The sequence below is a fragment of the Anas platyrhynchos genome, chromosome 5 (genome assembly GCF_047663525.1).
Source record: "Anas platyrhynchos isolate ZD024472 breed Pekin duck chromosome 5, IASCAAS_PekinDuck_T2T, whole genome shotgun sequence".
NCBI classification, from domain to species: domain Eukaryota; kingdom Metazoa; phylum Chordata; class Aves; order Anseriformes; family Anatidae; genus Anas; species Anas platyrhynchos.
This window is the reverse complement of record NC_092591.1, coordinates 25,273,413-25,287,780: the sequence shown is the minus strand read 5'-3', so window position 1 is coordinate 25,287,780 and position 14,368 is coordinate 25,273,413. Positions and strand designations below refer to the sequence as shown.

The 14,368-nt window shown below is 35.5% G+C and overlaps 1 protein-coding gene across 15 annotated transcripts in view; it reads left to right on the top strand.

Moving 5' to 3' along the window:
• The window catches only part of MIPOL1 (mirror-image polydactyly 1), a 188,567-nt gene that overhangs the window by 165,448 nt on the left and 8,751 nt on the right, over positions 1–14,368 (top strand). For 14 of the 15 annotated variants that reach the window (XM_038179768.2, XM_072038467.1, XM_072038466.1 and 11 more), the window contains one exon: positions 3,403–3,633. In XM_038179768.2, the coding sequence (XP_038035696.1) occupies positions 3,403–3,633 (231 nt within the window). Of the gene's footprint in view, positions 1–3,402; positions 3,634–14,368 lie in introns of those variants that run through there. The other variant, XR_011809604.1, reaches the window with a different exon arrangement.

Below are 14,368 nucleotides of genomic sequence, written 5' to 3'. Positions count from 1 at the left end.
CAGGTAAATTAGTGAAAGATGTTTAGGAGGTTGTACTGAAGAGGAAAAAAAAAAGTTCTTTTAACATTTGTAATTGCAGAGGAAGGAAGGCTAATAAAATATTTGTCTATGGTAGGGCAATGTCATCTAGTTACCTGTCTACCAGCTGTCAGGCTCCTGACTCACCTGTAATGCAAACTTGACCATTTTATTTCTTCTGCTTTGCAGGAAAATGTCAAAGTCCTTCTAGGTGTTACGAACTTTTTTTTTTTTTTAATTTAAGTATTGTCTTACTGGATTGTTTCCCAAGGGCACCTCTGAGGTAGTATTTTCAAGGTATGAATGCTGCCTAGCCTTTGAGTGGTCTCAGCACTATGAAGGGACCCTCTTCAAAGCCATCCCAAGTGCAGGCTGAGGTTTGAGCAGTCTCCAGAACTTGAGTGTCAGAGACATTTGTGGTGAAAACCAAGGTCAGACCTACATGCATTTGGGAACACTGGATATGTTTATCACTGGAGATGGGGAGTAAAGAAGGAATAAATAGGGAATGTTTGTTGTTTTTTTTTACTTCCCCCCCTCAACCCCTTTAGGTGGAAGATTTTTCAGTAATTGCTTCGGGTGGAAAATCATTTCTCACCTTGCAGCAAAAGTATGCCTGGTAAAGAGAGAAGTGTTATAAGAGGAGCACTTCATGCAGTTGATTTTCAGCCAGTGAAAAGTCCCTCTGGGAACAGTTATAACTAGTGAAATTTATGGCAGGCTTGAAGGTGCTCTGACTTTGGGGGGACCTCTTGCTATCTGCCAGAGCTGCATACATGACTTCATCACGTATGACTTTTTCTTCTTCCTGGATATGGTTAAGGTGGCCCATTAACTGAAGCTCTCAGAACCAGGCTTAAGCAAAAATTGTTAGACTCATACTACCATAGTAAGCAAAACATTTTGTTTGTTTGTTTGTTTTGTTTTGTTTTGTGTGTTTGTTTGTGTGTTGTTTTTTTTTTAATAATGAAAGTGTAAATTACTTAAATCAAGGAACAGTTTCAATGCTTCTGTGAACCATTCTTCAGGCCTAGAACTCTCATTTATTTTTGATTTATAGCATCAGTATTATTTTAAGAAATAATCTTCTGGAACTTTGGAAATTGTATGGTCTTAAAAAAAAGTTTGAAAGATTTATCAACCACAGTGTCTTTATCTATATAAATTGCACTGGCTTACAAAATACATACGTCAGAATCTCAGATGCAATCATTATGAGTTAAAACATTTAACTGTGTATTGCATACTGTATTATTCAGGGCCAGTCTTTCAGAAGGAGCCCAGTTGTAGGCAGACAGAGACAATATTTTAGAAACTAAATAAAAGGCCATGTTTCTCATATGTTGTAGAAAGGAAAATATTTAAAAAAAAAAAAAAAAAAGCTCTCAGCTGGTATAAACAAGTTAGGTTTTTTTGTTTGTTTGATTGAAAACCAATGACCCATATATTCACTGAACAGATCAGCTTCTCAGTATTTTTTTTGGTTGTTTGTTTTTTTTTTTTCATTTTATTCTTGCGCCAGGTGTTTAAGTAGGCAATAGTGGTATTTCAGTACCTATCTTTCAGCATTATTTGCATATCTTTGTATTTTTCTGTGGTGATCAATGCTCGACCATAGTGGAATTTCAATTAGTAAATTTTCTGTGCAACCTTTAATGAGTATGTTCTAGAGATCTTCTAGAGATTTTAATGTCTCTTTACAAATATTTATTTTTTCAATATTTTAATTTAATTGAAAATGTTTTTTACTTTATTTTCGGACAACCTCAAGTAGTAGGCATAATGACATACCAACACTGACCTTTTAGCTTTTAGATTTCCATTAGTTCATGAACAGTTTTTTTGTCTATGTGTATTATATTTTAGTTTGTATATGATTTTCCTCTATGGAGTGACAGAATGAAGGATGTTTTCTGTATCTTAATAAACTGGAAAGGAAGAAAGTATGCTATTGCATACTGCCTGCTGTCATGCAGAATATTTTGAGTATTACAATCAGTCTCCACTGCTACTAGAAATTTATGCTGAAATAATGTTTGATATTTACATGGTCATCAATGAAAGGGTTGGTATCAAGTCATATTCATTAATACAGCAATAGCTTCTGATATTCAAGAAGTCAAGAAGTTTTTTTGAAATTACTTCAATTATTTATTTAAACACACTGTTCATTATGATGTCTACTTTTGTTATAAATCTCCTACTTTTGTTATAAATCTCCCACTTTTGTTATCTCCCACTGCTGCTTCCATGAAAAATAGTTCTGCAGTCTTACAGGCTTCATTGAGATTTTATTCCTGATACACAATAGTCTTCATTTAAGAAGAAGAACAGGACGTTGACCCTGTTCAGTTTCATTTTTAATTTATGACATCCCTTTGATTTGTTCAGAACTTTCAGGCAGTCAAGTGCAAAGCATATAGTACTGTATTCTGGTCTGTAAAATGAAGTATTACTATTTTGTGCTCTATGATTTGATATCTTTGTGAATATAACTCAAAATTGTGTATAAAACTGATTGAGTTGAGTATACACCCGTGGCACTTCACTGTGCAATAGTTGGTAAACATGTCTACTTTTTCCCTAAGTCAAACCAAACCAGTGACTCAGGAAGGTCTTTCCAAGAAGTTATGGTGGAGTATGTTGGAGTGTCCAGTAATAAAACGGTGAAGGACACTATATATGTTGAAGTATCCAGTGATAAACTCTGATGCTGGCAAGTAACCTCTGTCTACCACAAAGAAGCTATTTAAGACATAGTGTATCACAGTATATGTGTTACTAGCTTATTTAAACCAGCACCAAGAAACATTTAAGTTCCGTCTCACAAAAATATTGACTGAAGGCCTTTAAAATTGTTTAGCATGCACAAATCATTCATAATTCTAAGAAATCCTGATAACTTAATTATGTTTGTACATTGTAACACTGTTATTACTTTCATTGTACTGAAAAATCTTCAATTTTGCAAAACTCCCTTCAGTTGATGAGTCTTCTTGCTAAAAGACAGGCCTCTGTATCATGACATAATAACACATCAGTAACTTACACTGATTAAATCAATTTCATATATTTCAATAACATCTTTTTCCTGCAGGTCATAAGGTGATTGGGAGAATAATGCAATTGAAAAATACTACTACTTTATAGTTTGTTTAACAGGTTTTTGACTTTTTAAAATTCTGCTACTTGTTACATACTTGTAGAAGACCCTTGTGGAAATGAGGTATTATCTTGTTTCCCATCACCTTTGAAATAATATTGGTATTAATGCATATAGATCCATATATGATAATATAAAGATATTAATTAAACTGGGTGCAGTATTCTTGCAGTTCAGCCTTAGGCTGAACCTTAATGAACTGTATGCTTTTTTTTCCCCAGTTCACACAAACCTTTGTCTCAAGGGATGAGCCTGAAGGACTGGCTTAACTGTACTTTCAGTACTTCTGAAGGTAGACTGAAAGACAAGGAGGATGTTGTGACCCTTACCTATGGCCAGATTGAAGAACTGGCAGCTCAGCTGCGGCAAGCTCAGTCAGAGCAGAAGGACACTGAGATGAAGCTCCAAAAGGCCTTGGAGGTTTCAAAGGAGGCCAACGAAAAAGTTCAGAAGTAAGTAATTTGCCTTCTTTCAGGAAAACTTGTATTGGGAAAGCAAATGAAACCTTGTTCTTTTGCCTGTGACTGAAAATGCTCTTGTACTCAGAACTAAGTTCCTTTAAAATGATTAATTTTTTGTTGACTGTTCAGCTCATTACTTATTCAGTTATGAAGCCAATTATTTTAACAGTTATATAGTGTTATGGAAGAAAGTGTGCCTGTCACTACTGTTATGGAAACTGCATGTGCAAGGCACAAGGAAAGTGTTTCCATTTCTGATGAATCATTTACACCCATGGCAATTCTATAGCAACAGAGTATTTGCCATTATAATTGCATGGTAGAACCTTCAGGTTCTCATGATTTCTTGTCTGGCATGATTCATACAGGAAATGCAGATGGGATTGTTTAGGGGATGGCTTCAAAATCTCACTGAAATTGACAGGAAGTCTCTGAATGGATGAGCAGGGATTGCATTCTCCTTCCCAACGTACAATTCTGTGTTGAAAGGTTACTGAACTTCAAAACCTGAAGTTCTTTTCTGTTGAAGTCCTCATTGTGACAACAGTTATTACTAGCACAGAAGCTTCTGAAGGTCTGATTGCTGGGATATAGGCAAATGTATAGGCTCTGCCTCTTCACAGTCTGGTGTTTGTCATTGCTGCATTGCATTCATCAGCTTCAGAATACCCTTCTCACACCTTTCCAAGGCTGTCAAGGCTGAATTGCAGATTTTACCATCAGTCCATATTTTTCTTCAACTTTGATGTCTGTAACATATTTCGAGAGTAGCTAGGACTTGGCTTATAATATATTGCAAGAATCTAATAAGAGTTCTTCCTGTTTAAAAAAGAAATCATGCTGATATTTCCTCTTACAAAATATGCAAATTATATCTTTATATTGTTAAAATTATTTGTAAATATAATTAATATATGTATATGAAAATACATCCTTTCAGTCATCTCTTTAAAACCTCCAGTGGTTGAGAATCATTCAGATCTTTATTCTGAACATTTAGATGTTTTTGAAACTTCAGCAGGTGCATTAAACATGCTTGATAAAAATAAAACTATGAAAAATAATTGCAGCACCTAAAAGTGAATGTTGGCTAAACCTTTCTGTACACTGCTTGATTTTAAAGTTGTTGTGTTTTGTTTTATTTATAAATACTTACTGACTATATTTAAGTGAATAATGTTTTTGTTTTGTTCTTGTTTTAGAGAATTCTTGTTTAATCCCATGTAACCACAGTGCCTCGGGTAGAAGTGCAGGCACAACCTGAATTAAAGTAGTGGTGATACACTGCTATAGTGAAAAGTATTTATGCAATTTAACATGCTCAGCTACTTGGGAAAATTTTGGTAAGGTTAGTTTTCATTATTGCTAAGATCACACCACTGAGCCTATAGCAAAATTAAACAATTGGTTGAAGCCTTTTGATGACAATAGCATGCCTTTTTTACCAAGAAACTGTGGAAATGCTCTGTGCGTCTTCCCAGCACCCAGAGTCATCCACCCCCATCTTATAATTCAACCTGCAAACAGATTAAGCAGCTGAGTTTGTGGAAAGTGTGTTTACTTTGAGCTAAGAACCCTTGTGTGACACTATAGAGATTCCTCTGACACCTCTGGGAGAACTACACAGACAGTTCTTACTCATCAGCAGGGAAACCAGGCTGAGAATTCCCAATTCCTTTGTAGATTCAACTGCTTCATACAAATTAGTGTTTGGCAATTAGGCAGGAACTCATTTGTTAGCTTTGCATTTTATTTCCAAGATGTAGGATGCTCTACATTTCAGAAAGGAACTGGCAATTTATAAACCTGTCAACTGAAAGACTTCTTGATATTAATTACAGTAGTATTAATTATTAGTACTGTCTTAAGAGCAAGCTGCTTGTAATTTGAAATGTAATGCTACGTTTCATAGCCCAAATAGGTTTTTTAAATGTCTGTTTACTTGATTTTACATTCTTTTAAATGCCCAAGTAACATTTAATTCTGTTGAGAGACATATTTAGCAGCTGTATGAAGTAGTTTCCCAATATTAATCAGTAAAATATCTGAATAACATAAGCAACAGTTAAAACTCTGAAGAGGAAAATAATTATTAGCTTCACTAAGAAAGAACATAATTAGAATAATTAAAATAAAGTTGAAAAAGATGTACTTTGTATTTTCCTATCATGTAATTTACTAGTGTTCACTCTGCCTTTGCTAATCTGTTCTCTGGCAGCACTAAAGAATTTTTTAATATTCCTAAAAACTTGAGTGTCTGCAGACAGCATCACATGCAGAGCTTGCAATGGAAATGGAATTTCTGCACAGTGTTGCCATAATTTCTTTAATTTGTGTACCTACCTGCAATTGTTGCTTTCTAAGTACAAGACAGAAGTCAAAACAGTGATCCTGGGCTTGCAGTCATCAGGACACAAAGTATCTAAAAAAATTCTGGATCCTATCCCATATGAAACAGCAGCTGGGAACCAGAAGGGGGATATATTCGAATCTCCTAGTAGTGAACTTAGGTATAATCAAATTCTGTTGATACTGAAGTAGTGTGAACATCTTACATCAGCTCACTGCAGTGTGATATATGAATTGCAACTGTGTACTCTTGCTTGTAAAGACGATTTGCAGTCCTAGCAGGGGTGGTGGTGCGAAACAGAAAATAGCGATGGTTGGAGCCCCGCAGATCTAGCAGCATTTGTTTGAATCTATTTTGATTTTGAAATACTAACAAGGTATATATTAGACTTTGAATAAAGCACTATTCTAGTTTATAAAACAAATACGCATTTTAAGTGTGTGAAGCATGTAAATAAATATGTGTATATATACACATAACACAGTGCATATTTATTCACATATTTATTCAGTAGGAAATTATGACAATTTGTGGGGTACTTAAGATTTTTAATTTATGCTCTGTAGAGCATATAATTTTTGATATGTCATTAACAAAGAACAAGGACAGTGGCACAGACTCCCCAGGAGCTCTGGCGTGGTGCCACAGGCCCCCTGCAAGTTTGTCCTGCTGGAGAAGCCGGGAGCCAGCTGGTGCAGCCCCAGAAGGGAAATGGGGCTGACCTGGAGAAGGTGGCTGGGAAGGCCTGTGAATTAATTAAGTCCTCTGCCAGCAGAGGAAGCAAGATATTTTAAAACTGTCCTTCCTGCTGGAGCCTCTGGGATTGAGGAGTGGCTACTGGTGACAGTGAGATCAGAGGAGGTTATAATGTAATACCAAATCAATATTAGCCAATTATCAGTAAAGGTTGAGGCCACTTTTGATGTATTTTTTTTTTCCAGAAAATGTTCTATTTTTCTGCAACAGCTTTGCAGCTGGGGAGAATTTTAATGCAATTTGTCTTTGAGGGCTTTTTTTTTTTTTTTCCTCACAATTTAATGATTCCATCTCAGTAAAGTGTAGCTCTGCATATGTGAGCAGTCATACTTGCATACTCACAGAGCTTCATGTCTAAGTTTGTAGTGGAAGGTATGCATGTAGAATTTCTATTTAGCCTTTCTGCTTCTAAAAGCAAACTCAAATCCATGAAGTGATGGTGTAATGCTAAAATATACAGGTATGAAAATCAGTGTAAATCATGATAGATATACTGAGCACACTTTGTCAAAGTAGTTCTTACTATGAACAAAACAATTATAAAAGTGATGTGAGCCAAAAATTCTTACTTGTTTTGTTCTTAACTATTAAAGAAACCTTTTCTTTTTTCTTTTTTTTTTGGGGGGGGGTGTTGTTGTTTGGTTTGTTTTGTTTATTCCTTTTATTTTATGCTTTAAAGCGGAAGGCAGAAGAGTTAGAAATTCGGATAAAATATTTCAGTGTATTGAGTACAAGAAAAAAATAAGCTATCTTCTAAATAAGCAGGTGGTTTTATCAAATTAAATTACTGTCTCTCATAAAAGAAATACTATCTTTAATTTACTTCCAAAGGTGTGGGTTTTCTAGCCACCTAACTTTCACTGTTATTGGAATGCACCCATTTTGAGTGCTCCTGGATTTCTCTCCAGCATTTCTGAACATCATTTCTGTTTTCAGAGTTGTTCACTTCGTTTTGCTTTTTAGCTTATGCTGATAAATAAGTCCATCCATGAGACAACAAAAACAAACATTTCTTACCAGTATCTAACACATTTAAAAGAGTACAAAATTTTTAAAAAATAAGGGCTGCATATTAACTAAGTGGTTAGAGTCCCCTTCCTCTGCAAGTAAAACTAATCAGCCTTGCTAGTACAGGAGTCGTGTGCATTTCACATTGATGTCCAAGACGTTCTCTGGTGCTTGCTGGAGGGTCTAATCTTTCCCAGAGTGGTCGGAGCAGTGCAGTTCAAGAACAAGAATGAATATTTGAATAATCACACCACAATGTGAGGTGACCCTCCAACAGAGGACTGACCAGATACACATATGGATTTTGGGAAGACACTCTGATGCTCTTTTTTAACACAGCTGTGAGAAGAATGTGGCTAAGACCCGGTAGTCTTTCTGGAGTATAGCTGGCAAAGGAAACCATGAGGAGAAGAGAATTTAACACATGGGTGTAAGAGAGTCCGCTTCATTGATGCGATCTGAGGGGAATGTCTAATGACTGGAAGAATCAAACTTGGCAATGAACACACAAAGCTCTTTTCATCAATTCAAGCGCGGACTCTAAAGCTGCAGATGGTTACCTCCAGCCTTGCCTATTCAGTGCGGGGTTGTATAAAATGGCACTTTGGTGAATACTAATAGATCAAAACAAAGATTTAATAATATAAAGATGTGGTGTTCATTTTTAAATGAGGATACAGGTCAGTGTCTCAGAAAAGAGTAAAATAAGTATCTTTATGTATAGGTCTAAAGTCTCTGGAGATTTTTAACTGCAAACATGGTATCTTTAATGTACAGATCGTATTCAGTACAGCACAGCTATGCAGGGAACAAGCTAAAAGCAAGCATTTCTGATTTATTATACTGATTGAGCCCCTTTGCCTCATGCAAGTGTTGTTAACTAGTTATCTCCCTTCTAAAATCATACCTACATATATTTAGTTGAAGTATATATTGTAGCTTGTATGCTTTCAGTCACTTGTTGTAGATAAGAATGGAGCTAGTTAATTAGAAATTGCAGGCAGAAGCACTGCACAAAAGAAACAAGTTGTACATTCACTGGGACTTAGAGCTATTTGTTTTGGAGGAACGACCAAATGTTAGAGAACTCAGTTTTATTTTAAATTTTGAAAATACATGTCTTTTATTTTCATCTCTCAAAACAATTAAAATAATTTGATTTCTTATTTTATTAGGATGAAACATTTAGATGTTCAGACTTCCCTATTAAATCTAGGCTGCTTTTTTTTTTCTTTTTTCTTTTTCTTTTTTTTTACAAAACTGTATCCTGAATGAGAGATCATGTTAATGACTGGAGATGAGTAGTACAGTTTCATAGATATTAATAGTTTCACTGATTTGTGTCAGTAAATAATTTAGCAAATGTCAAAAGTGATTTTGCTTTTAATGAAAACCACCATGTTTTCTGCTGCTGCGAATTTCTGCTGGGATTGAATAGTTGGTAATCTTTTAATATCATATAGGGAATAATTTAATTGGTGCTTGCATTTTGAGATGTAAAGTGAGTTCCGATGACTTGTTGAAGAATGTAAATGTAGAGCTAGTTTCTTAGTTACAGTAAGTTGGCATTTATTTGTCCCAGCTAAGGATCTGACCTGTAGTTTACTGTGAAACAGATACTGGTGGCTACATTCAAAAGACAAGCAAGTGAGGGCAAAGTGCTAAGATTTTTTTACTTACTGTAATAAACAACTGAAGTCAATGGTTTTGAGAGTTTGCAAGGAAGGAGACAAGGGAGGAGAAACTCTTGTAGCAGTCTAAGATAGCAATGAAAATCAGCAATAACTCTGAACTTTCAGAACTGAATCAAAAGTTATAGCTGCTTGATGAGGACTGATGTGTTGGCTGCCTCGTGCAATAATTAAAAGCAGATTATAAACTGCATGGGGCCCATAAGAGATACACAATCTCCACAGGCGGGGTTTTATAGTGTTTAGGAAACCCACACTAGCCAAATGGAAGACTCCCAGACACGCAAAACTACCACATACCCCAAAGAATTCTGCCGTGCAGCAGAGCTGATGCAAAGTTTCTTTGGCATGCAAGGCATGAAGAAGAACATTAGAGAATCTGAAACACAAAATCTAGTACTTAGTATATCATAGCTTACATAAAATATTACCATTAGCTAGAGTAGCAAAAACGGGCAATGTGAAATTATTAGGTTTAGGGGCAATGGGCTTGCAATTAGTCTGCCTTAGGAATTAGGTTTAACGAGGAATTAAGACTAATTGAAACGTGTGAAAAAAGTTGTGTCTGATCTAACAGAAAGCAGCACATGGTAGGGACAGAATTTATTTAAATACTTGGAATTTTGCACTAACACCATTGACTTCTCTCAGAATAATTCCCCTCAGACTGCAATAATATGCCTGGTGAATTGATGAATTAAGAAGTCTTGTAGAGATACATATTTGTTGTAATAAAATAATTTAGTAAGCCAATAAAGTTGTGTTCAACTTCAGATAAATTTAACAGAGTGAAATCAGTTTCTGGTTGTGGGGAAATAAAATATTGAACTAACATTCAAATCTAAGGTGAACTGAACAAATTCAGCCACTCGGGGCATATTCTCTGGACCTTTCTAGGTATGCTGTGTTTTGGTATCACTAAGCAGATCTTGTTTCTCTTGTTATGTCTAAAGTACCATTCATTCTGCACATAAGGAAACATACTACTTTTGCAAATCTGTAATGAAATGTGTTTTCCACACCGAATCATATCATCTTCACTGGATGACGCATCACTTGCGAGTTTTTGAATTGCATGCTTCATGTTACAGTCCAGTTAGGATTTGCAGGCTGTGAAGGAGGGAGTGGCTGGTGCTACCTACCACTTGCAGTAATAACTTCCTGACCCAGAGAAGAGAAGACTTGCATTAGCATAAACAGAAACTTCTGACTGAATAACACAAAAACTATCTGGCTAGTTTAGGAGCACACTTCTCTTATAGCCATTGTTACAAATCCCATCCCAAGGTGCTGTCTTGCTCTCTGTGCAGTCTGGAGGAGGAACGTGCCTGTGCAGGCCCTGTTCTGAATCCTGGAGTCCTGAAAGACAGATCTGGTGATCTGAGACACAGCTAAGACCCTTGGTAGTACTAATGATTCACAGTTTCTTTTGGTATTTCCTTGTCTTTTCAGGATGGCCCTTAGTAGATCATTTTGTTGTATCAGTACCAGAAGTCTCATGCAGTTATAATCTGTGATAATGCCAGAGCAGATTGTAGAATACCAATTTCATGGATATTTTGAGTGTCACAAATTAATAGTGAAGCCTTTAGCATCTGATTGTTTATGGTCAATGCCAGGAATATGTTCGGTGGTGTACTTAACAGAATGAAGACAAAATAATAATAATAATCCCAAACAAAAGGGAATTACAGATAAAATTTTAATGCATCCCTTGCACACCCAAAACATCCATTGACTACAGGAAGTTTCACATGGATGAAGAACACAAAACTGAGTATACAATCTTAGTCAAGTGTTTATTTTCTTTGTGTAGCTATGATTTACATTTACTTAACCTCTGTAAATCATGGATTGCAGTGCAGATATTGTTTTCTTAAAGTATGTGTAGTTACAATATAAACACAAATATTTATCATCATTTGAATATTTATCATCTCAGTCTTTCAGGAAAATATAAGCAGTGCTGAAACTTCGTTCTCTCAAACACTAAAATGTATTCTATGAAAGTCAAATGTTTTCACAGTCAACATAATCACGGCATCCCAGTTTTTGACCTGTGTGTTCATTTACAGTTTGCTTATAGCTGCTTCACAGAGATGGAAGTTTGTAGATTACAACATGGTTTTATTGATTTATCAGTAGCAAAATACACTAAGTATACTCAGTAAACTAGATCGGCTAGCTCTTGGGCTTGTATTGTATAATATCAGCTTGTTGTGGAATACTTCAGAACAAAATCAGAATGTTGGCATAGTTAATATAAATGGTGTAAACCAGACTTGCAAAGACCAATATTTAGTAAGACCAAAAACACAAACAAATTAGATTTTGAAGTTGTTTGCCCAATAGGAGGAAGCACACTGACACAGTATTTGTAAGCTTAGAGTTAACTATTCTCTGGAAAAATATTAAATAACTTTGAAAAGTAGATTGAGTGCTTCCTGAAGAAAGGCAAGAGAACTTTTTCTAAGACTTGCTTTTTTTCCAAGATGATAAAATGAGTGTCACAGCAAATAATCATTTACTTTAATATTTTATATCCAAATAAAATAAATCCATGGCATTTACATTGCCGTTACTAAATAGTATTTGGTTTGTTTGCAAGAGTCATTTATTTGTGGCTTGGCTGAAGGAATAAAAATAAATTTGCGGTTCTTTCTGTTAATACTCATACTGTTTCTTAACATATGCAAAAGATTGAATACTGTAAATGTATGTGCAGAAGCTCAACAAGAAATCCCAGACTTACTGAAGCTTCTGAATTACGTATAAACTTTTGGAGAATTGCTGGAATGGTTCTTTACAGCATCAAATAGGAATAACAGCCTAGGCCCAATCCAGCAAAATATTTAATTTTAAGCAAACTTGAAATATTTTTTTCCACTACTTACAGTGTACCTTTACTGAAGAAGGAACTACTTCAACAACAACAATAAAAAATTACAGTTCATGTTTCTAATCTAATACTGAGTCATGGAAGTAATAGCCAGATGTTTTCAAGGCTTTTAATTTTTTTGAACAATATTTTTTGGAAAGGCAGCATTAATTGTGCTTGTAGGTATGAGAGCTAACAAAAACTTTAACCCTATAATTGCCCCTGCTTTACTGGTAAATTTCTCAGTTTCCCTTTTCTAGGTTTTTGCTGTATGTGAGGTGGGTATAAGTATACAGATCTGAACACTGACTTGTTGTAAGTCGTAAATCTTGGACCAAAATTTAGCATTTCTGTTTCATATTATGGAATTTTTGTCCATAGAAAGTATCAGAATTCATCTTTTGAATGGAAGACACTGCAGGTATTGGGATATTTATAATAAAACTACCATATTTAACATTTTACTCTGGGCCTCATAATACATCAATTTCTGTTACCACATACTTTTATTTATAAAATTTAGTCATATAATTATATGACTAAATAATTATATATTGAAATATATATATATAAGAAGGGTACAATAAGTGCACATCTACATATGTAGGGAAATCCTAATTGGAAAACTCAGCAAAAAGTTATTTCATAGGTCTCTGATTTTAAACACTAGGAAAATATTTTACTCTGCTTTTGAAGAATTTCAGGAGTCTTGATGTAAAGCCAGATTTTTATGCTTGCATCAGCAGAAATTAAAAGCCTTTTTTCCTACAATCAATTTAATTCACATCACCACAAGGTAGAATTGCCACCAAGGCTTAAGTCAATAAGCTCACCAGTTCAGAAAAACTAAAGCTGTCCTTGAAATTAGCTGAAGATGCACTGCTTCTATCCTCATTCAGCCTCACTCAAGAATTCTCCGATCTCCCAGGAGCAGAACAAAATGTGACACTAAAGCTCATTTCCAGTCACATGGAAGGAACATGTAGCAAAAAGGGCCTGAAAGGCCTTTTTTTGAAGATTCAAAAAAATTTCATGTGAATTGTCTTGATGGAATGGTGCAAAAGACAGTTGAAGACTGGTGCCTGCCTCTGAAGAGAGGCTACTGAAGCTTGTTTTACTTTTACTTTTACTTCAGTAAAAGGTCTTTAATGTGTTTTAAAGAGCATTATATGTGTGTAGAAGACACTTTGGTCTGTGATGCTGAGTCTCAACTAGTAATTTAAGAGCTCATTTTTAATGTGCAAATGAGCAGTGAGACACCTTTTCTGTTTTTGTCCCTGCATGTGGGACCACATTGCAACATCACCAAAATAGACAAGCTTCACACTGATAACTTCTATCTGTAATACATTACAAATATTAGGAGGAGAGGATGTTTAATCCATGGATTTTTTGTTGGTCCACTACTGCTGAAAGACTGCTCTTTTTTTTTCTTTCTTTCTATAAATACTTTTTAGGAGGATGACTAAGTGTGAGTCGCCCTGAATCCAGGAGAAGTCTGTGGGCACCACTGAATTACACCAGAAGGGTGGGGAGTTCAGCTACCAGTCTGAGCCCGTTGTGAATGGCTTATCACAACTGGAAGCTCAACTAAATCCTTTCTTCTTGCATCCAAACCCTTTTGCATTGTTACTTGATCTCTCAATGATACCATAGAAATCATTCCAGTGTGGGCAACATCACATGAGTCACACAAGGAAGGAATGTTTATTGAAATACATCAAACCCATGTAAAAGTGACTATTTTGAATGTATAGTGGATGGATTGGATGATGGTTTATGGGAAGGAATTTTCTCTCCACAAGCTCCAGATTACTCATGGTCATGAGGGTGGGACCACCTCAGGGAGATAGAACATAGCTGAGAGCTGTCTAGAGCCAGCAAGTCTGCATCAGGTTTTGTAAAATATTTGCGGAATCAAGAAAAAAGTTAATGTTGTCTTCATTGTTTATGATATCAAGAAGAGTCTGCCAAAGTTGTGCTTTGATGGGGTGGACTTGGGAAGCAGCCTGAGCAGTACATCAGTATTTGAGATTTTACGAA